Source organism: Schistocerca cancellata, chromosome 3 (assembly GCF_023864275.1).
Source record: "Schistocerca cancellata isolate TAMUIC-IGC-003103 chromosome 3, iqSchCanc2.1, whole genome shotgun sequence".
In the NCBI taxonomy this organism is placed as follows: Eukaryota; Metazoa; Arthropoda; class Insecta; order Orthoptera; family Acrididae; genus Schistocerca; species Schistocerca cancellata.
Genome location: NC_064628.1, coordinates 464,333,246 through 464,358,652, shown reverse-complemented (window position 1 = coordinate 464,358,652; position 25,407 = coordinate 464,333,246). Strand labels below are relative to the sequence as shown.

General features: G+C 42.3%; 1 protein-coding gene across 1 annotated transcript in view; it reads left to right on the top strand.

Moving 5' to 3' along the window:
* LOC126176366 (dipeptidase 1-like) overlaps positions 1-25,407 on the top strand; it is a 290,014-nt gene that overhangs the window by 210,042 nt on the left and 54,565 nt on the right. The window contains exons 6-7 of the mRNA XM_049923521.1: positions 11,498-11,674; positions 20,531-20,615. Of these exons, the coding sequence (XP_049779478.1) occupies positions 11,498-11,674; positions 20,531-20,615 (262 nt within the window). The remainder of the gene's footprint in view (positions 1-11,497; positions 11,675-20,530; positions 20,616-25,407) is intronic.

Below are 25,407 nucleotides of genomic sequence, written 5' to 3'. Positions count from 1 at the left end.
CTTGGTCTCCCTCTACGATTTTTGCCTTCCACGCTGCCCTCCAATACTAAATTGGTGATCCCTTGATGCCTCAGAACATGTCCCACCAACCGATCCCTTCTTCTAGTGAAGGTGTGCCACAAATTTCTCTTCTCCCTGATTCTATTCAGTACCTCCACATTAGTAATGGGATCTACCCATATAATCTTCAGCATTCTTCTGTAGCACCACATTTCGAAACTTCTATTCTCTTCTTGTCCAAACTATTTATCGACCACGTTTCACTTCCATAGAGGGCTACACTCCATACAAATACTTTCAGAAACGACTTCCTGACACTTAAATCTATACTCGATGCTGGCAAATTTCTCTCCTTCAAAAACGCTTTCCTTGCCATTGCCAGTCTGCATTTTATATCCTCTCTACTTTGACCACCATCTGTTATTTTGCTCCACAAATAGCAAAACTCATTTACTACTTTAAGTGTCTCATTTCCTAATCTAATTCCTGCAGCATCACCCGATTTAATTCGACTAAATTCCATCATCCTCGTTTTGCTTTTGTTGATGTTTATCTTATATCCTCCTTTCAAGACACTGTCCATTCCGTTCAGCTGCTCTTCCAGGTCCTTTGCTGTCTCTGACAGAATTACAATGTCCTGGCGAACCTCAAAGTTTTTATTTCTTCTCCATGGATTTTAATCCCATTTTTCTTTTTTCTCTTACTGCTTGCTCAGTATACAGATTGAATAACATCGGGGATAAGCTACAACCCTATCTCACTCCCTTCCCAACTAATGCTTCCCTTTCGTACCCCTCGACTCCTATAACTACCATCTGGTTTCTGTACAAACTGTAAATAGCCTTTCGCTCCCTGTATTTTACCCGAGCTACCTTCAGAATTCGAAAGAGTATTCCAGTCAACATTGTCAAAAGCTTTCTCTAAGTCTACAAATGCTAGAAACGTAGGTTTTACTTTCTTTAATCTTTCTTCCAAGTTAAGTCGTAGGGTCAGTATTGCCTCACGTGTTCCAACATTTCTGCGGAATCCAAACTGATCTTCCCCGAGGTCGGCTTCTACCAGTTTTTCCATTCGTCTGTAAAGAATTAGTGTTAGTATTTTGCAGCCGTGGCTTATTAAACTGATAGTTCGGTAATTTTCACATCTGTCAACACCTGCTTTCTTTGGGATTGGAATAAATATATTCTTATTAAAGTCTGAGGGTATTTCGCCTGTCGTACACGTCTTGCTCACCAGATGGTAGAGTTTTGTCAAGGCTGGCTCTCTCAAGGGTATAGTATTTCTAATGGAATGTTGTCTACTCCTGGGGCCTTGTTTCGACTCAGGTCTTTGAGTGCTCTGTCAGACTCTTCACGCAGTATCATATCTCCCATTTCCTCTTCATCTAAATCCTATTCCATTTCCATAATGTTGTTCTCAATTACATCGCCCTTGTATAGACCCTCTATATTCTCCTTCCACCTTTCTGCTTTCCCTTCTTTGCTTAGAACTGGAATTCCATCTGAGCTTTTGATATTCATACAAGTGGTTCTCTTTCCTCCAAAGATCTCTTTCGTTTTCCTGTAGGCAGTATCTATCTTACCCCTAGTGATATACGCCTCTACATCCTTACATTTGTCCTCTAGCCATCCCTGCTTAGCCGTTTTGCACTTCCTGTCGATCTCATTTTTGAGACGTTTGTATTCGCTTTTGCCTGCTTGATTTACTGAATTATTGTATTTTCTCCATTCATCAAATAAATTCAATATTTCATCTGTTACCCCAGGATTTCTATTAGCCCTCGTCTTTTTTATCTACTTGATCCTCTGCTGCCTTCACTATTTCATATCTCAAAGCTACCCGTTCTTCTTCTGCTGTATTTCTTTCCCCCATTCTTGTCAGTAGTTCCCTAATGCTCTCCCTGAAACTCTCTAAAACCTGTGGTTCTGTCAGTTTATCCAGGTCTCGTCTCCTTACATTCCCACCTTTTAGCAATTTCTTCAGTTTTAATCTACAGTTCATCACCAATAGATTATGGTCAGAGTCCACATCTGCCCCTGGAAATGTCTTACAATTTAATACCTGGTTCCTAAATATCTGTCTTACCATTAAGTAATCTATCTGAAACCTTGAAGTAAATCCAGGCTTCTTCCATGTATACAACCTTCTGACATGATTCTTGAGCCAAGTGTTAGCTATGATTAAGTTATGCTCTGTGGAGAATTCTACCAAGCGGCTTTCTCTTTCGTTCCTTACCCCCATTCCATATTCAGCTACTACGTGTCCTCCTCTTGCTGTCCCTGCTATTGAATTCCAGTCACCCATGACTATGAAATTATCGTCTCCCTTCACTATCTGAATAATTTCTTTTTTCCCATCATACATTTCATCAATCTCTTCATCTGCGGAGCTAGTTGGCATATAAACTTGTACTACTGTGGTAGGCGTGCGCTTCGTATCTATCTTGGCCAGAATAATGCGTTCACTATGCTGAAGTAGCTTACCCGTATTCCTGTTTTTTATTTATTATTAAACCTACTCCTGGATTACCCTTATTTGATTTTGTATTTATAACCCTGTATTCATCTGACCAGAAGTCTTGTTCCTCCTGTCACCGAACTTCACTAATTTCCACTATATCTAACTTTAACCTATCCATTTCCCTTTTTAAATTTTCTAGCCTACCTCCCCGATTAAGGGATCTGATATTCCATGCTCCGACCCGTAGAACGCCAGTTTTCTTTCTCCTGATAACGAAGTCTTCTTGAGTAGTCCCCGCCCGGAGTACGAATGGGGGATTATTTTACCTCAGGAATATTTTACCCAAGAGGACACCATCATCATTTAACCATACAGTAAAGCTGCATGCCCTCGGGAAAAATTTCGGCTGTAGTTTTCCCTTGCTTTCAGCCGTTCGCAGTACCAGCACAGCAACGCCGTTTTGGTTAGTGTTACAAGGCCAGATCAGTCAATCACCCAGACTGTTGCCCCTGCAACTACTGAAAAGGATGCTGCCACTCTTCAGGAACCACACGTTTGTCTGGCCTCTCAACAGATACCCCTCCATTCTGGTTGCACCTACGGTACGGCTTTCTGTATCGCTGGGGCACGCAAGCCTCCCACCAATGGCAAGGCTCATGGTTCACGGTTGGGGTGGGGGTGGGGGTGGGGGTGGGGGCGGGAACTCTTTCGATAGGTTTTGTTTAGAACTGACAGAGTACAGAAATATCGAATGTCCACAATCTTAGAAACTAAAACTCTAAAATTTTGGCACTGTGGATTTCCGTTCTTTAAACTGTTACCTCACATCTCTTCGTCATCTGATCGGAGCATAATAATATTTATTTGTAGTATACGCGGACACGGTTATTAATCAAGTTGGGTGGTTTTAATGACTCAGAAACGTATGGACTATAAAGTATGTGGTGTAAGAGAAAATCTTGGTAACAGCTGAAAATCAAATAATTGACTGTAATAAAGTAGGCTATATGACATGAATCTATCTTCCACATTTATTCCACCTACTTCTAAGAAACATGTATTATTGTAAACCACACTTATTTCAGGCTAAATCATTTGCTGGAGTAGTGAGCGATCCCTCATCCATAGGGCGGCGTGAGTCACTTGCAACGATGACCAATGAGTGGAGCTTCACAGAGGAAGCAATATTTTTCGTAAACCTACATTGTCATCGTTGTCATCGTCGTAGTCGTCTTCGATGCACGACGGTCTTGAGCGTAATTCCCAGCATACAACTTCCCGTGGTTCACTGACAAACCCTTAATTTCAATACTTTTGTCATTGAAGGTCAATGTCTTATCGCCAGAAGTAAAAACTATTAGTACACATTGATCGTAAACATTGTTTCAAACAAATTATTCTCTAACCTTCAATAATACTATTAGCGTACGAAAAGCAATCTACCGAGTTTTACTTTAATATTTATATCTACACGTGCCCATGCTGTAGTCTCCAGCTGTACCAAAAACAAACTCATAAATTGTTAATTTGTAACTTTCTTTCTGGGGGAGGAGTTGAAGTGCTGACGATTTTTATACGTTGCCATGGTCTTCATTCAGAGGCCTGACAGGGTGCAGCTCTCCGAGATAATCTTTTCAGCTCGAATATCTTCATCTCTGCATTAATACTGCAGCCTACATGTACACTAACGTGATTACTACGCCTAGCCTAAGACTACTGCTACAGTTGCTTTTAGTATCATATACATATATATATTTATTTTAGATCTTACTTTGCAATTTGCTCTGTTATGTTCTTTCATTCGATGTTGAAGTTAATCTGCGCTAGAACCAAACAGTGAAGTACCACTACCTTTCGTCCTTTGTTTCTACCCTGTCAAATATCCTTTCATCAACGCCAAGCTCGTCACCGTGAAGAAGAGTTGTCGTATTTTATTTGACTTACGTTTATAATTTGGCCTTTTAACTACTTCGGTTTCTATCAATGTGGCTGCTCAATAAGCTTCGTCTGATCAGCGTAATCAGAGTAGTTAGGGGGGGAAAAATCAGAGATTCCCCTTTTGAGAAGTAGTGATCTCGTACACTGATGAGCCAAACCCTTATGACCATTGCCCATCGCGACGTTGGATGCCGTCTGGTAATGTTGTGGGCACGTGACGCGGTAACAAAAGTATGTAAGCAGAGCAGACACGGACCGGGGGTCATTCTAGCGAAGACATGGACTCAAAATGAGTCTGAAGTATCTGAAGTTCAATCTCCCATTGTTCATTGCTTCGCTTTTACCTTTTAATATCCTTCCTTGCCTTTAGCAGGACTTTTCGTGGAGTCGCCTCTGGCACACACTTGAATGACCGCAGAAATCTCACATGGACAACTGTCGTCCTTGTTGGGAACTGCAACTTCACATATTTTCGATAACTTGATACGAGCCCTGGTACAGTGTTAAACTCTTCTTTGTCTTTCCATTCGGCGTATATGGACACGACAGCATCAACCATTGGCCCACTTCATACTGCCGTAAAGTCCCTGTTTCTCCAAACCCTTAGTATTTACTCTTTGTGTCCTTTTCCACAACTCCTCTACTTTCTTTGCAAAATTGCCAACTGCTTCTCTCTTTCTGTCTCTTTTGGTCAATCAATCGAAATCTGACTTCATCTTCTTGCCATGCACTACCTTGAATCGCGATAACACAGTGCTACTATGTATTTTACAGTTAAATTCGTTACGACAAAGACCAGGTATGGCTCTCATTTTGAATGATTTGAATCTATGCAACTAAGCATTTTCGCAATTGTTCTATGAACTCTGTCTCTCTTGCGGATGCAGTGGGCTAGTCCCCAACTTCTTCACTCTCAGCAATTAACATAATTACTTCATTATCTCTGACATGAAGTTCATCCTCTATGCTATTATCATCGTCAGTGGCGCTCCGAACGTCAGTACCCACCTATTAATTGACGCCTGCTGTGATTGTCTGATGGTCCAGCATTGGCACAATCTCGACATAATGAGGAAAATGGTCTATTACAGTCAGCACAAAACGATTAACCGCTGATGTTCGGTTTAATGGTCCAAACACGTACACCCCAATGAAATTAAAAGGTTTGTCCGCAGCTCGTGGTCGTGCGGTAGCGTTCTCGCTTCCCGCGCCCGGGTTCCCGGGTTTGATTCCCGGCGGGGCGAGGGATTTTCTCTGCCTCGTGATGACTGGGTGTTGTGTGATGTCCTTAGGTTAGTTAGGTTTAAGTAGTTCTAAGTTCTAGTGGACTGATGACCATAGATGTTAAGTCCCATAGTGCTCAGAGCCAAACTAAAAGGTTTAGTTGCTTTTTCAATCTTTATAAAAATACCTACTTCAGACTCAAACTGGCCATCTGTGCACAATCCACACAATTCTTTACGTATCAATCCACATTGCTCTTCCTTCCTTTCTCTGCCACCCTACTATTCATCGCGCTACGTCCACCATGGCCTGACAAAATGTGATCATGCATCTCACATAACGTTCTCAATTTTAACTTGGTCAGCACCAACACTCATGGTCGTAATTTTGTCTCTCTTCACAATAATTCATCTATATCAAATTGCTGCTGCTTCTTATACTGCCTGAACTAGTTGTTGGTCTTCTGTGCTGCTTGCCATTCTGCAAGATTGTGACCCAGTGCTTGTGTTACAGCTGTCTTGTTCTTAGACTGTCCGTATTTCTGTGTTTCCTTCCCAGCTTGTGGATTTCTTTGAAACTCAATGAATTTGAGTACTAGGTTACAATGCCCACCCCGTTAATCTACTAGACAGCTATTTAAGCCTAATATCCACTTTAAAGCTTCATGGTCCATTATCACCTTAACAATTATTCTATACAAATAACGTCGAAAGTACGCAATTTCGTATGCCAGGCTATGCATCTCTCTCTCTCCATTGTAGAGTAGTTTATTTCTGTAGCGTTCAATTGTCTTGATGCAAAGGCAACAGAATGTTCTTGACCATCGACCCACTGGCTCAAAACTCAGCCAAGGGCGTAGTTTGATGCATCACATGACAATATAAATTCTTTCTGAAACTACGGAAACACCAAAAACAGACGGGATATCAGCTAGTAAAACTCGTCAACTTTATCTCGTCCCTGACATTCCTGCAACAACACACACTTAACCTCTTTCTTCAGCAATTGCGTAAGAGGTCTGGTAATATCCGCAAATCCCTTCACAAACTCCTGTAATAATACGTGATACTCAGGAGAAATTGTAAATCCCTAGTAGATTTTAGTACTGGAAAATCTTGCACTGCTTGCACCATCGTTACTTATGACATGGCCCCCAAAAAGCTAACTTCCCCTAGTGCAATGTGACATTTTTCAGCATTGGCTGTGAGACATGCTACCTATAATCCGCTGCTGAATGCTTCTTTCTGAATGTCCGTTGAATGGACGATTTTGTCATCAAGATAAACTAAGCACTTGCGTGGTTTGAATTCTCTCAGTGCCCCATCCAGAAGGCGTCCTCCTACATCGGTAGTGCCCCCCCATTTGCTGAAAAATCTGTTTTTGGTCTATTTCTATAGCAGTTCTAACTGATGGTATTTACGCTTTAAGTCGAACGTCGAGAACTAGTAAATTTTGCGTAGGTTATCTAAGGTCTCCGTGATATTCTGAATATAGTATGCATCTGTTGTAGCTTTGCTATTCAAATGGCAACAGAACCAATACTTCTGCGAACGATCTATAGATTTCTTAGATACAACTACAATTCCTACCCGCCAAGCACTATCAGTTTCTTCTATTACTCTATCAGCCTACTGTTGATCTATGAACTCTGTAAAAATAGTTACGATGACTGTGGTATTCTATATGGTATTTAGTATACCGGTGCTTCATTTCCTGTTGTAATGCTGTATTGTGTTACTAACATTGCAGGCGGTGACTCTCTCGAAAAATCAGATCCTGGAATGCTAGCAACGGGTCCTCCATCTCTGCTCTTTCTGCTCCTTTCAGAGGCTTTAACTTCTCACGGAATGCAGTCCTAGCAGTGTCCTTTGCCCTATTATAGCTCACACCTTTGTGTGAAAATCTTCCTTTCCGGAATCTTGAGTGTAGCTAATAACGTTCCCTTCAACAATTTTACATCTTCAGCTCAAAATAATCGATATTGACCGGTACCACTTTTCTTCCGCCCCTTTCCTGTATGTGTGCAATACTACGTTTCACCAAACAACATGCTGTGTCTAATACTTCATTACCCTCCCGTGGTTCTGTTACACATCACACCTAGTGGTAAGTTCGGTACTTACAGTGATTTTCTGGTACCTTTTGACACGCAGTCATGCGAATCAATCATTAATGCTATTGCTCACGGTTCAACTGGACCGTACTGTATACTAGACACTCCTTGTGGCAGATTAAATTTGACGACAGTTTCCCCTAGTCAGAACGTCTTTCTGCTCAGTTCCACTACTTATCGTTGAAGGTCAATCATTGCATGATGTTGATGCAAAAAATTTAATGCCAGGATCATGCTGTATCCTCGCTTACATGAGATACCACTTCCACACATTGCCTAAAGTTGGTGGTACCGACCGAAAAATTCACCACCACTGATGCGAATGGTCGTATGTCATTATCCCCTACACCATGTAAATCGTATCTTGTTGGATTCCACTACCCCCTACCCACAAAATCTCTCAAGGCTGCTGACACATAAGCTCTTTCTCCGACAGTACCTTACACTCACTTCCATCCACAACATTCGTTATGACACACTTTGCCTCTGTTTTCGTTCTGATTGAACTTATTGCTATCAGGACCTTCTATCGGCGGCCCTGGGGCTCCTTCTTAGTTTAACGGATGCGTCCTACTCCTTGGACCACCTCTACCACTCCTTATAGCCTTGCTGTTGAGCAAAACCCCCTCTACTGCCATTCCCACCAAATTGCTGACGGCCCTTGTTACTCAGTTGTGCTGTGGATTCCATTACTGGTAGAATTGTCTTTGTATATGTCTCAGTTAGACAGAAATTAACGCACTTAATATTCGATGTAAATACTTGTTTCTGTTCTCTTACCCCTGCTAACCTACTGATTCCTTTGTATTCCAAAGCCTGCATCTCGTGGTCGTGCGGTAGCGTTCTCGCTTCCCACGCCCGGGTTCCCGGGTTAGATTCCCGGCGGGGTCAGGGATTTTCTCTGCCTCGTGATGGCTGAGAGTTGTGTGCTGTCGTTAGGTTAGTTAGGTTTAAGTAGTTCTAAATTCTAGGGGACTGATGCCCATAGATGTTAAGCCCCATAGTGCTAAACTAAATCCTTCATGAAAATCATCAAGAGCTCCTGTGTGCTCTCTCCTAGACTTTTCTGGTGTCATACCTCTTAAAAAGGCATCGAGCGCTCATTGTTCACCCTGTTGCAGCACCACTTTATTAACCACCTCATTTAATGAGAGCACGCGCGTGTTAAAGTTCATTTTCCTAATTATATCTGCGAAGTCCTCTAGTGCTTCGTTATGTCTCCTGTATAATAGAAAATTTGTGGTAAGGTCTTATGGGACCAAACTGCTGAGGTAATGAGTCCCTAAGCTTACACACTACTTAATCTAACTTAGGCTAACTTACGCTAAGGACAACACAGATACCCGTGCCCGATGGTAAATTAAGTTTGGCCTCATGATTACCACCACACAAAAACAATATAGTCTCACACACCCCAATGACGACACTACGGGCTATTGCTCGAACAACTTGCAACGAGGGTGCCACAACCTCCACTGTTTATTGCTTGCAGACCGTGAAAATGTTCCCTAGACCGCTCGGCTACCCTGCGTCGCTCTCCTGTATACCATTCCAAATTATTTGCAGAAAAGCCGTGCACTATTACTCTTCCCGTAACATTCTTCCAACCACCGTCTCAACTGGTCAAAAGTTTCTGCATTTCGCAATGCTTATGTTCGCCTTACGAATTATTTTGCTTCTCCTGACAAACGTAACCTCACGATCTGCAACAACTTAAGATCCTCTATAAATGCCAATACATCCTCAGACCCTCTACAAGAGATAGGAGAAACAAGATCCGCGACAGTCTAATCCACTCTCAGAGTTTGCTACTTCAACACTACAGTCTCGAGATTCTTTCCTGATAGTTTATTAAACATAACCACATTACTCCCTGTCAATTACGCCACCTGATCCACGAATGACTGCACCGCTTCTTCTCTAGTGACACCTTGGGTCTCAGAGTTTTCCTCTGCGCCCATAATCCACGAGAAAAATAACACTACAACAAAACAGTACAAACACAACAGTTAGTCCTGAAGTCTTCTACCAAGTTACTTCTCCTCTCTAATCATGAGTCACCTCGACTCTCTATATTGCATAGCCGTGTACCCAAAACAGTTACAAGTAAAGCAGTTCCGCTTCTGTTTCAGCATTAGGCGCAGAATGCCCGAAGAAATTACACTGAGAGCAATGTACAGGTACTAACCATTCATCTTTAACATCACTCCTAAATTGTAACAGATCAACAGTCCCTCTGATCTGGTAAAAGAAACTTTCAAAAAATCATGCCCCCCAAACTTTTCCCCCATGATTACCACCACACAAAAATATATAGTCCCACACACCCCAATGACGGCATTAAGGCCTGTGGCTCGAACAACGTGCTGTACGGGTGCCACAACCTCCACTGTTTATTGCTACGATGTCTGTCATCCTACAATACATATTGATCACTCTGTAGGGGCACCTCTGTAGAATGCGGTTCATGTGTGGTGATGCTGTACGTGGTGGGGAACAGTGGAAACGCTGTTGACAATTTAACAGCATAACTTTATTGTATCTTTAATTCCTCGTGAGCTTTGGACGGTTCAACAGGCGTCGGCTGCTAGGATGGTGTCCAGCGATGCTGCGTCAGGTGTCTGGTCCGGCGATGAAGGCAGGTCACGGCGAGTTGCGATAGCGGGGCCTACCGGAAGAGCGACTTACCAGGCGTTGGCCCCACTGCTCTTCGTTCCGCGGTGGTGGAGGCGGCTGCGCGCGGTCTCAACCCTCGCTCCTGGGACAGCCGGCGGACGGCGGCTGGCATTTTGATGCTGAGTCCCTCTTTGGACCTCAGCGTTGGAGACAGCAGGCATGGACAGTAGGCTGGCGGAACTGTGGCGCCACGTCCTGTGAAGGACGCAGTGCGGCGGCAGACACAGCCTAGTCACGAACTGGCGCTGGTGCTGTGCAGTCGCCTCATGCTCCGGCGGTGTTCCAGCGACGTGGTGTGCGTACTCAGCGATGACCACGCCCCCCAGTCTAACGACATCTTCTCCTCAAATTCAGCCTCATTTATATTACGCTACAATCCGTTCGTTCCTCTACAACCTGGTGTCTAGTCACGTCGCCCGCAACAAATACACTCGCTCGAGTGTGGTGGCAACGACCGGCTTACTACATCGTTCTTTTCTGAGGGGGCGTTTAAGGCTGCGCTCAGCTATCCTCGCTTCACAGTTCACTTGCGCATCTGTTACTGTGCCCTGTATGCCGGCATAGCACAGCTAACGGCCAACGCTGTTACAGTAATACTCCGCGACAGCTTCCGTACTACTTTCATTGACTTACACTAAGATTTAATACTTTTACTTAAAGTACTGGGCAGCGCCATTATAATAGAGGCAGTTATTAAAGTACACAACCTGTGAGTATAATGTGGAGGTTGAAGGCATTCTCCACCATGCACATGTCAAGTGTCAAGTATAAATGTATTCGCTACTATTAAGTATATTACAGACTATTTACCTATTCCTGTCTCGACTCAGCTCTTCGAAAAACAAATTTTGTTTATTTTAACAATGACACATATTTGATGAACCTTCATTACTGCTCCCTTACGTTTTGCAGAGGTCGTGTTATGAATAATTTAGCTAGAGTCGTAGTTGTAGTATTTGTACCATACTTTTACTCAATGATGAGTAACCGTCTAGTATCTGGGTAGCGATAAAATTCAATAGAAGAGAGAATATAACCGTCATTGACATTACTATTCGTGGTATTTTTTATGGTTTCTCTTGGCAGGTTGTGGTCCGCGAGATGAACCGCCTGGGCATGATGGTGGACCTGTCGCACGCCAGCGTGAGGACCATGAAGGACGCGCTGGAGACCAGCAAGGCGCCCGTCATCTTCTCCCACTCCAGCGCCTACTCCATCTGCAACAGCTCCAGGAACGTGCCCGACGACGTCCTCAGGCAGCTGGTAATGCTTGTAACATAAGCTAGCGACTTTCTGTACTCTTTAATTCAACAACGCGTTCGAGTTCTAGTCTCACTAATTGTATTAATGGGCTTGTTTCTAAAGCTGAGCTATGGATACAGATACCCAGCCACTCGTAGGCCGCTTAGGAGCCATCTACGTGGCAGCACAACAAATAACCAAGTAGTAATATTTGAACAAGTTGTAGGGTTTTGGTATGTTTTCTGCTGTTGTAAATAATTCACCTTTACTGTACAAAAACGAAGACGAATGAATGCACTGGACGAGAAGTGAGGTATTTGACTCTATGTTTAGTTTTATCGGTGGTTTACTTGCTAGTCTATTGTGCAGCACTGGAGCATTCTTATTTGGGGCATAGTAACGAGCACTTGAGTTTTTCACAGGAGATCTGTTTTTGTGAATCCGGGAGAAATTATCTGGAATATTTCATTATGGAGATGAAAACTTCTCGTAAACCTATTACATTCTTTGTATTAATGGAGAAGATTTTCGGAGTGATTTTTAAAGGTAGCTCATACATGCACAACAATTAGATGTTTGTTTATTAGAAGTATAAATTGAAGGAAATCTTTGTCCATCAAATAACTAATAATATTCATGACTTCTGTTAATCTGATTATGTCGCAAATTACACAGTTAGCTGAGATGTCTGTAAATTTTTGTAATGTGAGAATTTCGCAGTTGTTAGTCTTATGTTGTACAGTACATCATGTCAATATCCTGCCTATTTCAAGAACGATTTCCTTTAAAGGAGAACCCACTATTAATAAAAAAAAAGAAATAAACCTCCGTCCGAAAAGGTCTCGGAGGACTCAGTGCCACTGACCGATCGCTGTGTCATCAGCCTTGAGGCGTCAGGGCATGCGGATATGGAGAGGTGTGTGGTCAGCATATGGCTGTCTTGGTCGCTGTCAGTTTTCGTGACCGAAACCGCTGCTTCTCAGTCAAATAACTCCTCAATTTGCCTCACAAGGGCTGAGTGCACCACACTTGCCAACAGCGCTCGGCAGTCCCATCCAAATGCTAACCAAGCCTGATAATGCGTTACTTCGGTGATCTGATGGTACCGATGTTATCACTGCAGCAAGGCCATTGGCATCAATCTTACTAAAGTTCTGAAGAATAGACGAGATACTAAATGATTTGTATTTCCTTTCGAGAACGTCAGTATCAGTCACAACATGGCATGCTGAGCGAGAGATACGTCACTTTCTTTCAGACCAGATCTCATTTCGCAGTCTTATGAGGAAATGGATTAATTTTCAGTAAACAATTATCTTTTCTGAGCAGAGGAGTAATTTATTTTTGTAGTTATTCCAAATCAAACATTGCACTTCATATCAAGCAACGTTCATAATGTACTTCGGCATTGAGTTTGTTATATAGTTTTCACTGAACACGTAATTAGTATATTCTGGCAAGTAATTAGTTTCCTCTGGCACTTAATTTGTTTCAATTTCATTATTTAAATTTCTGCATTTCGTTAAGTTGAAAGTCTTGTTTCTCAACACTTCAGATGCGCATCACAAGGCCAGCCAAGTCAGTATTGTTCAGTAGTTGAATACGATGTCTAAAATACAAGTTACACGAAGTGAACGTTATGGGAAAAAATATTCAGTATTCACACATGTACACAAACCTTTTATAGAAAGTTTACAACGTTTTTTTTATCAACGGTTAAGAGTACGCATGTCCCAACGTGTACTGAAACAAAACATTAAGTAAGTCACTCTCTGAAGTCGAACAATTACACTTCTGGTGGTTAAAGGTCGCTTAGATTGTCACTGAGTCCTGCAGGACGCTCAGTGTTAAAGTGAAAACATAGTGAACGAAGTTTAAGTTCTGTAACGTGCAAAACTAAGTCCAGCGTGTATTTGTTTTAAATTTAAAGAGGAATAAATTTACTAGTACTCAAGTCTGCCACAACGACGGAGCCCCCATTTTCTTCGGCGAGGAGGTCATGAGTGCTGTAAGACGACAGGTGGCTGCTTCGGGTCACGAAGTCAGACGTTAATAGCAGCGACACAGTGGACGCGGCTGTCGAGTGAGAATCCTGACTGACAGAATCTTTGTGGAATCGGCGCTTGGCCCAGGAAAGCTCAGTCGAAGTGTACTGGTCTGGTCTGGCTGGAACACTGCCTAAATATGACACAGCGCAAGGATACAGCCGGGCCTATTTTCGATTATGTATCTTGCGGAAGAGAATAGATCCACGTGGTCTGTGGCCTATAGCAGTGATTGCCTTGCCTCCTAGTGGATAGTCGGAACATGGCCGTCTGTCTTCAGGAAAAATTGTCCCCTGTGCGTTAGGCACCTTCGAAGCATTGATGTAAAGTTCGTTGCTCACACTGCACGCGTTAAGCCTCTGTACAGCAGCGACGGCACAAATATCTAATCTGGAAGCTGTGAAACGGACACTCCAGTATTTCCATGTACAGGGTGTTTCAAAAATGACCGGTAGATTTGAAACGGCAATAAAAACTGAACGAGCAGCGATAGAAATACACCGTTTGTTGCAATATGCTTGGGACAACAGTACATTTTCAGGCGGACAAACTTTCGAAATTACAGTAGTTACAATTTTCAACAACAGATGGCGCTGCAAGTGATGTGAAAGATATAGAAGACAACGCAGTCTGTGGGTGCGCCATTCTGTACGTCGCCTTTCTGCTGTAAGCGTGTGCTGTTCACAACGTGCAAGTGTGCTGTAGACAACATGGTTTATTCCTTAGAACAGAGGATTTTTCTGGTGTTGGAATTCCACCGCCTAGAACACAGTGTTGTTGCAACAAGACGAAGTTTCCAACGGAGGTTTAATGTAACCAAAGGACCGAAAAGCGATACAATAAAGGATCTGTTTGAAAAATTTCAACGGACTGGGAACGTGACGGATGAACGTGCTGGAAAGGTAGGGCGACCGCGTACGGCAACCACAGAGGGCAAAGCGCAGCTAGTGCAGCAGGTGATACAACAGCGGCCTCAGGTTTCCGTTCGCCGTGTTGCAGCTGCGGTCCAAATGACGCCAACGTCCACGTATCGTCTCATGCGCCAGAGTTTACACCTCTATCCATACAAAATTCAAACGCGGCAACCCCTCAGCGCCGCTACCATTGCTGCACGAGAGACATTCGCTAACGATATAGTGCACAGGATTGATGACGGCGATAGGCATGTGGGCAGCATTTGGTTTACTGACGAAGCTTATTTTTACCTGGACGGCTTCGTCAATAAACAGAACTGGCGCATATGGGGAACCGAAAAGCCCCATGTTGCAGTCCCATCGTCCCTGCATCCTCAAAAAGTACTGGTCTGGGCCGCCATTTCTTCCAAAGGAATCATTGGCCCATTTTTCAGATCCGAAACGATTACTGCATCACGATATCTTGACATTCTTCGTGAATTTGTGGCGGTACAAACTGCCTTAGACGACACTGCGAACACCTCGTGGTTTATGCAAGATGGTGCCCGGCCACATCGCACGGCCGACGTCTTTCATTTCCTGAATGAATATTTCGATGATCGTGTGATTGCTTTGGGCTATCCGAAACATACAGGAGGCGGCGTGGATTGGCCTCCCTATTCGCCAGACATGAACCCCTGCGACTTCTTTCTGTGGGGACACTTGAAAGACCAGGTGTACCGCCAGAATCCAGAAACAATTGAACAGCTGAAGCAGTACATCTCATCTGCATGTGAAGCCATTCCGCCAGACACGTTGTCAAAGGTTTCGGGTAATTTCATTAAGAGACTACGCCATATTATTGCTACGCATGGTGAATATGTGGAAAATATCGTACTATAGAGTTTCCCAGACCGCAGCGCCATCTGTTGTTGAAAATTGTAACTACTGTAATTTCGAAAGTTTGTCTGCCTGAAAATGTACTGTTGTCCCAAGCATATTGCAACAAACGGTGTATTTCTATCGCTGCTCGTTTAGTTTTTATTGCCGTTTCAAATATACCGGTCATTTTTGAAACACCCTGTATGTGGGATATGGTAATTAAAATTTCAGCGTTACTCCAATTTATGTACACTAGATAAATTCTGGCTGTTGGACGTGTCTAACGGCACAGGAAATTTTAAGATGAATATCGCACCTTAGTATGCCCAGAGGACATGCAAGTGCACGTTGTCGGACATGAGTGACATGGAGGAATCGTATCGACAAACCTGTAATGTAGTGACTGCAGAATGACTGTCATTGTGGACTCAGGACAAGAGTGTGGCTAGAAGGCACAGATCCATCCAGACAGGTGACTCTACTAGGTGATCGTAGGATTGTTCGCCTGGCTGTCACAAATAGACAGGTAACAACAGCGGAAACATGAACTGAAGTAACAGGGAGACTCAGAAAGAGATAACTGGGAGCTGACATCTCGAATTGCCATGCATCGTTTATCGCTGGCGCCACAGACAACAGCGACTTGCGTAATGTAGTTCCAGAGTCAGATGGGAGATTCACTGGCGTCCTGTGGTATTCAGCGACTAGTCTCGCTTTTCTCACATCGACTCCAACGAGTCCGTAGATGGCCTGGTGAAAGGGCATACGAAACAGTGAGTCTCGATTACCCCTCCGACTGCTGGTTGAGCTATGGGTGTGACAATGGGGTTGATATGATAAGTGTTATATGGAATTCCATTCTCGTATGTGGCAAGAATGGTAAATCCTCTTGTCACAGCCTGCATGAATAGGGTACCAAATGGTATACTCCAGCTGGATAGTGCAAGACCCCACAGTGTTGTTCACACTAAAAACGCCTTGAAGAACGTATGGAGTCTTGCAAGGCCTGATATGTCTCCCAGATTTTCAGTGATGCGACGGGAACACATGTATGTATTCATACCAGCTTCCAGTCAGCAGTCTTTGAATTGAAGCAGCAGGTGTTTCAGGCACGGCAATAAATTCCACAAGATAACTTCCATAGGCTGACTGCTTCCGTGTCACAATTACTAAAAGAGTCTTGGGGATTAAAAGGCCGTTTCGGAATTTATTATTATTATTATTATTTAATATTATAATATATTTAATATTGTAACCGATTTCATGACAAGGAGAAACCTCATCCTCAGGTGACACGTAACAATGTTATAAGATATAAGTAGCCCGGAGGATGGAACCCAACGTTTGTAGTCAGACCAAACTAGTAAAATGCTAAATAGCGGCATGCCAATGATTCGTAATCAGTTGGACCTAAGGATGCAAGTCCAAATGGTCGGTGTAGCCACAACTCCAGTCAATGTGCTGTGATAAGTCACATTTGTGGCTGGCCTGTCTAGAAGGTTTTCTACTACAAGAGCGTATTCATTTTTGTGACGGTCACAATTCGCACTGTTGTTCATGAGTATCAGTTTCGAATGGAATGAAACTTTAGTTATTTAATACTCGTCGTTATGCGATGAACGTCTCCAGAGAATTTGATAACTATCGAACCGATGTAACATTTTCCATCCCCTCAGTGTGTCAAATATGGTTCAAATGGCTCTGAGCACTATGGGACTCAACTGCTGTGGTCATAAGTCCCCTAGAACTTAGAACTACTTAAACCTAACTAACCTAAGGACAGCACACAACACCCAGCCATCACGAGGCAGAGAAAATCCCTGACCCCGCCGGGAATCGAACCCAGAAACCCGGGCGTGGGAAGCGAGAACGCTACCGCACGACCACGAGATGCGGGCCTCAGTGTGTCCTACAGGCTAGACAGCGGAGTTACAGTATCAGTTCAGGTAGAAATATTAACATGTAAAATGTCCAAGAAATTTTAGCTTCCAGAAATTGACTGCCCGATAATTTGTATAACAGGTTTCCCTTGGCGGGCCGAAGTAAAATAGTAATCCGTGGTGCCATTTCCGGTATTTGGTCACAGGAATGATTGCCGAATCTCATAATAAACATCAGCCACAGGAAACGGGAACGTTATGGGATAAACAAAGAGAAATTAATTGATTCTAAAATGCTGACACTGCTACCATCTTCAAATATTCGAGGACTCATCAGAGCTCGAGTACCTCAAACCAGCGAAAACGATGATACAAGTACACAGCAAAATTTCAATGCAGAGGGCTTTATATTTAATTGAAGTAGGTAATATAAAGTCTGAGTTTGTCGATGTTTAGAAATGTAGCGCAACGGCGGCACTCAAATGAAAGCATATTGCTGCGAAGCACGGATTAAATAATTCAATATTTTCTTTGTTCATCTGTTGGGCAGTTTATTGCCGAGGCTAATTTTAATCTCCGTCATATCGCAAGAGATAAAATATTCTGTACTGGATTGCAGATAACAATGTGAACAAGTCCGTTGAACACTACACATGAAATTCTTCAGTGCGTTTCAGTCAAATATGTGGAGAGACATCACTCCATCTGTCCACTTCATCTGTCCACTCTTCAGTAAATCAATCTTATGACATGAAATTTAAGTAGTTACATTCTATACTAGCTGAACTGGGAAAGAATGTGTGGGTCCTTCACCTACACGCTTCGTTTTCCATTGAATACTATCAACCAACCGATTCCTTGGTGGAGTGACTCTGGTATTTCGTCCTGTCAGTTGATTTGTGCCTATCCGACTCTTTTCATGGGAGATATTTAAGAGCTAAGCTCTGACTGCTTTGCCACAGAATTATTGGATTATCATCTACATTTGAGTCTTACCGTTATAATTCGATCATCGCAACTATAAAGGATTTTTTGTTTTCTGGAGAAATGCTTCGTGAAGGCAGATAAAAAGCTACTTGAAGAAAAAGTAGCTGCTCTGGTATCAAAAACAGATATCAGCCAACAGGGGTGCTATGTATTAACCAAACGTCCTTCCCATACTATTGCCCAAAGATACTTTTAGCGCAGAACGAAACAGCGGTCCATCACCAGACGTCTCTCCTACAGGAATATAGCGTCACTAAAGTTATTTGATACAAAACAATAAAAAGGTGCTGCCACGTCAACCACATTAATTGTACAAGTCATCAACCCCTGGCAGAAACGTCTTCAGTACTGTGAAATCATTAGCGTTAGCAGCCTGAACGTTGGTATCCTGAAAGCGAATTAAATTCATATGATCTCTGTAATTACTGAAAGATGGCGTCGGTTGGTAGGACACACCCGAAAGCATCAAACAGTTATCAGTTAGGTAATGTTGCAATGTATGTGGCGCAAAATTTATGGAGTGAAAGCTTGAGTGCAGTAACTAAATACAGAAGGATGCAGGATGCAGTAGCGAGGCAGAGATGAAGAGGCTTGCACAGGTTAGATAAGCGTGGTGAGCTTTGAAAAACCAGTCTTTCAACTGAAGACCTCAGCAGTAAAATTATTCATGAGTTGTATTCCATCTTTGCAATTAAATGAAAGGCAGTTTGTTTTTTGCCATACGCATTTCACTTCTTTTATTTGTGAAGCGTCTTCAGAGGCCCGCAATACATGGTTTTTTTTATGTCTATAATAAATTCGTGATATGGCAGTTACAAATGTGTTACCATATGACGCTTCCTCTGGTTATTCTCTTGTTTTTCAGATTAGAAACAACTTACACACACAAGTTCCGTAAAGCTAAGTTGTTACTTGCGATTTCTGATGTTGTTAATACATGTGTGTGAATAATTCAGATGACTGATTTTCGGTGCTTTTTGACCTTAACATTTTACTTCCTTCAACATTTTACTTCCACTTTTCACTATGTATTGAAGGTGTGTGTTTACAGTGTACTCTGTTGCCAAGTGCCGTTGTGTGTTTATCTTTCGTCTTTTGTTTGTGCTGTGGTGTGTATGATGGTCTGATATTTGTTCATTTATTGTGTGTGTGTGTGTGTGTGTGTGTGTGTGTGTGTGTGAGAGAGAGAGAGAGAGAGAGAGAGAGAGAGAGAGAGCAGACTGCAGACTAAATAATAAATTAAGCCCTCCTTTCCCTCTCCCTCTCTCTCACTCACTCTCACTCTCACTCTCTCTCTCTCTCTCTCTCTCTCTCTCTCTCTCTCACTCAGACACACACACACACACACACACACACACACACACACACACACACACACACCAGCGTGTGCAATTAAATGAACAAATTTTAGACCTCACATGCACACACCACACACCAAACACCCAACACAAACAAAAGACGAAAGATAAACGCACAATGGCAGTTGGTATCAATACACACCGTAAACACACACATATAGTACACAGTGAAAACTGGAAGTGAAATGGTGAAGTAAATGTGGCCAAATAAACGCCGAAATGGGCCATCTCGAGTATACAGACCTGGTAAATAGATCTCCACGACGTCACACGTGGTTTAATATCAGAAATCGTAAGTAACACCAAATGATAATTTAATCTTATGAAAATTGTGCTGCAAAAATTGTTTCTAACCTGAAAAATAAGAAAACAGAAAGAGAACTATGATAGAGTAACATATTTGTAGCTAGCACATAACGAATTTATTATAAACATAAAAGAAACATGTGGTTACAGGCCACTGCAGATGATTCAGAAATAAAAGAAACGAAACCTGCATGCCCAGATACAAACTGATTTCCATTTAGTTGTAGGGACGGAATAAATTTCCATGAATTATAAAGCAACTAAAGAACGATGGAAAACGGATAAAAAGGTGAACTACATTACATTCCTACTTCCCTTGTTTAGTAAGGCTACGCCATATTTCAGATGCACTCTATGCCGTTACCCGTTGTAGAAAATCTGATGCCTGGATCTGATATTTATTTTAGGCTTCCTGTGTTAAAGGCTGGAAAATTACATTAAACAGCGAAGTCCTTCACCTGCACGGGCTTTGTAATGTAAAACAGAAGCAGATTGATTGGTGACGGCTTTTTTCTTTTGTTTCTAGGCGGTGAACGGTGGTCTGGTCATGGTGACCTTCTACAGTTATTTCGTCAAGTGTGGTCCTCGAGCGTCCGTTTCGGATGTTGCAGGTATAGTGACATACCATCTTTAGGTAAATACGCTGAACAGTAGCACTTCGTGGTCGGAAATCTGCAGAAAAGCATCTGTAGCAGTCTGAAAAGCTTGTATTTTATATCTTGCAAGACGCAAGGTGTAGTAACAAAATTCTATCCCTTGATTTTATCTCACATATAAGAGCCATAACATTAACTATTAATTAATAAAAAGTGTTTCGGAATTAATTACAAAAATAGTGGCAACACTACAATGCTTACCATTTAAAAAGTAGTGCTTTAACGCTACACTGCGGGCAATTTTCTGTTGTTTTGTCAATGGTGACAGGAAATTAGTACCAGCTATCTATTTTTTTTTTTTTACAGGTTTCGGTTCTGTTCTTCGTTAGTTTCGGGGTTGCTTCCTGGCAGCTTATTATAAATTTTTTCTTGGACTTGATTTCATCAAGCTAGTGTGTCATGTCATCACAACATGACCGCCACGTGCAAATTTTCAACGTAGCTTTTCGTTGACCTTAGATTCCGTTCATGGGATGTGTAAACAACATAATTTAAAATGCAGGCGAGCATAGTTAACGTTCATCTTACATCACACTACATTTATGTTTCGGTATGTATAATTACATCACAACACTCTTATCGACTGCAATCTATTAGTAATAGAAGCTATGTCGCAGCCGACTACCATTTCATCTACATCTACGTCATTAATCTGCTATTCAATATAAAGTGCCTGGTAGAGGGTTCAATTAACCTCCTTCAAAATGTCTTTCTACCGTTCCACTCTCGAACGGCGCACGGGAAAACGAGCACTTAAATTTTTCTGTGTGAGCCCTGATTCCTCTTATTTTATCGTGATGGTCATTTCTCCCTATGTAGGTGGGTTCCAACAATGTTTTCACAAGCAGAGGAGAAAACTGGTGATAGAAATTTCATGAGAAGATTTCGTCGCAACGAAAAATACCTTTGTTTTAATGATTGCCACTCCAATTCACGTATCATGGCTGTGACACTGTCTCCCCTATTTCGGGATAATATAAAACGAGCAGCCCATCTTCGAACTTTGTAGATGTCATCCGTCAGTCCCACCTGATGCGGATCCCACACCGCACAGCAATACTCAGGATAGGGCATAGGGCAGACAAGCGTGGTGTAAGCAACCTCTTTAGTAGACCTACTGCATGTTCTAAGTGTTCTGACAATGAATCGCAGTCTTCGGTTTGCTCTACCCACAATATTATCTATGTGATCGTTCCAATTTAGATTATTTGCAATTGTAATCCCTAAGTATTTAGGTGAATTTACAGCCTCGAGATTTGTGTGACTTATCGTGTAATCAAAATTCTGCGGATTTCTTTTAGTACCCATATGAATAACTTCCCCCTTTTCTTCGTTCATGGTCAATCGCCACTTTTCCCACCATATGGATCTCTTATCTAAATCATTTTGCAATTCGTTTTGGTCACGTGATAACTTTACGAGACGGTAAATGACAGCATCATCTGCAAACAGTCTAAGAGGGCTACTCAGATTGTCTCCTACGTCGTTGATATAGATCAGGAACAACAGAATGCCTATAACACTTCCTTGGGGAACTCCGGATATTACTTTTGTTTTAATCGATGACATTCCGTCTATTACTACGAACTTGGACGTTTCTGTTAGAAAATCACCAATCCAGTCGCACAGCTGAAGAGATATTCCATACGCACGCAGTTTTTTTAGAAGACGCTTGTGAGGAAAGGTGTCGAAAGCCTTCTCTAAATCTAACAATATGGAATCAATTTGACATTCCCAGTCGATAGCACTCATTATTTCTTGAGTATAAAGAGCTAGTTGTGTTTCACAAGAACGATATTTTCTTCCAGGTAATTCATAATGTTCGAACACAGTATAGTCCCAAAACCCTACTGCAAATCGACGTTAGTGATATGGGCCTATAATTCAGTGGATTACTCCCATTTCCCTTTTTGCGTATTGGTGTACTTGCGCAATTTTCCAGTCTTTAGGTGCAGATCTTTCTATGAGCTAGCGGTTGTATATAATTGCTAAATATGGAGCTATTGTATCAGCATACTCTGAAAGGAACCTGACAGATATTCAATCTGGACCGGAAGCCTTGCTTTTATTAAGTGATTTAAGCTGATTTTCTACCCCGAGGATATCTACGAGGGTTATTCCAAAAGTAAGGTCCAGTTATAAAAAAAATCAAAACTAAAATGTTTTTTCAAAACAATTGTTTTATTTACATTCCTTACATCTTTATCTATTTTTCTACATAACTTCCATACTTATTTAAACATTTGTCACATCGTTCAACAAGCTTTTGAATGCCCATGTTATAGAAATCGGCCGCCTGTGACGATAACCAGTCCTTAACTGCTTCTTTCACTTCATCATCTGTGTCGAAGCGCTTGCCGCCGAGAAACTCCTTTAAGTAACGGAACAGGTGGAAATCACTTGGCGCCAGGTCCGGACTGTAAGGAGGATGGTCCATCTGTTCCCATCCAAATTTCTTGATCAGAGCTTGCGTTTCATTTGCAGTGTGGGGTCTGGCATTGTCATGCAACAACAAGATTCCAGACGACAAAAGACCACGTCGCTTATTCTGGATTGCACGTCGAAGTTTAGTCAGGGTAGCGCAGTAGGCGGCTTTATTAATCGTTGTTCCTCTCTCCATAAAGTCGACTAACAATACTCCACGTCTATCCCAGAACACAGTCGCCATAACCTTACGTGTTGAGATTGTCTGCTTTGCCTTGACCTTGACTGGCGATGACGTGTGACGCCATTGCATTGACTGACGTTTAGACTCTGGAGTGATGTGAGAAACCCATGTCTCATCCCCTGTGACAACATTGTCTAAAAGACTGTCACCTTCCTTATGATATCGCTCCAAAAAATCAAGAGCAAAAGCCATTCTTTTCATTCGTTGGGGCTCAGTAAGCAGCCTGGGAACCCAACGGGCACACAATTTGTGAAACTTCAAATGTTCAGACACAATTCTGTACAAAGTTGTTCTACTCACATTCGGAAAATGCATGTCTACGTCTGTAATAGTGAATCGGCGATCTTCACGAATTTTTTTGTCAACCGCATTGACCAAATCGTCTGAAATCACTGATGGTCGGCCACACCGTGGTTCATCGTGTACATTATCCCGTCCTTCATTAAAAGCTCGCACCCACTTGCGCACTTTACTGTCGCTCATTATGTTAGGACCGTACACTTCAGTAATCTGCCGATGGATTTCCGCCGCTGAATTGTTTCTTGCAGACAAAAACCGTATCACTGCCCTTACTTCACAATCGGCGGGCTGATCAATTGTCTTAAACATTGTAAAGTGACACTGTGAACTACACTCAGCAACAGTAACAAAGCGAATGGCGGCGTTTGACGCGCAAGGCTTGCCGGGAGTCGGCGCGCATGCGTGTTTTGTCATTGGCGCCAAATTTCAATAGTTACGGCGAATCGGACCTTACTTTTGGAATAACCCTCGTACTTCTATGTTTCTCATCTCGGCAGTTCTTCTTTATTGGAATTCAGGAATATTTACTTCCTCTTCTTTGGTAAAGGAGTTTCGGAAAACCATGTTTAATAACTCTGCTTTAGTGGAGCTGTCATCAGTGACCTCACCGTTGTTATCACTCAGTAAAGGTATTGACTGCGTCTTGTCACTGATGTGCTTTATGTATGACCAGAATCTCTTTGCCAGAGCCGCACGTGGTAGCCGCGCGGACTTGGCGCCTTGTCACGGTTCGCGCGGCTTTCCCCGTCGAAGGTTCGAGTGCTCCATCGGGCACGGGTGTGTGTGTGTTGTCCATAGCGTAAGTTAGTTTAGGTAGGATTAAGTAGTGTGTAAGCTTAGGGATCGATGAGCTAAGAAGTTCGGTCCCATCAGATCTTACAACAAATTTAAATTTTAAAATTCTTTGCCAGATCCAGAGACAGAGTTTCGTTGTGGAAATTATTAAAACCATTTCGCAATGAAGCACGCGCTATATTTCGAACGTCTGCAAAACTTTTCCAGTCTTGGATACTTTGTGTTCTTTTAAATTTGACACAATTTTTCGTTGGTTCTGCAACAGCGATCTGACCCGTTTTGTGTACCCTGAGGGATCAGTACCATGGCTTATTAATTTATGTTGTATATGTCTCTCAACTGCCGTCTCTTTGAAATCATTCCACATCGTTTCTACGCTTACATGATAAGATCGGAAGGAGTGGAGACTGCCTCTTAAAAAGGCATTAAGAGCATTTTTATCAGCTTTCTTTAAACAGGTGTACTTTTGTGAGAGTTCGGTCAATATGTGTGTTACGAATAAACTACACATTTGCTCTGTAGTTGAAATCACAACTACATGAGCGCTTCTTAAGTTGTGATTCAACGTCAACGTCTACTAAATCAGTATTCTGACAACTTGGATTTAAAATCGGAATTTATTATACGTCAAGTCTACATCTGACAAGTGACCACCAATATGCTAAATCGACATTGAGTTCAAACTCTGACAATCAGCTAAACGAAATGCTATTTTAAAGATTCAGTATACAGGATGTTCGTTTTATCCTGAGACAACTAAATATCTTGAAAACGACCCATCGAACGAAAAAACGGTTGTGGGTGGGAAGTTAATTTTAGTTAAGGAGGCATCTGTCCGTGGTGCAGTTGGCTCCCTCCTAAACATCGCTCTTGCGTAGGCGGGATCAACTTAGTATTTTCAAATGGGAACCCCTCTTTTTTTTTACATATTCAGATTCTGTTCCAAGAAATACGTACGGTTTACTCCCATTCGTGGTACATAGC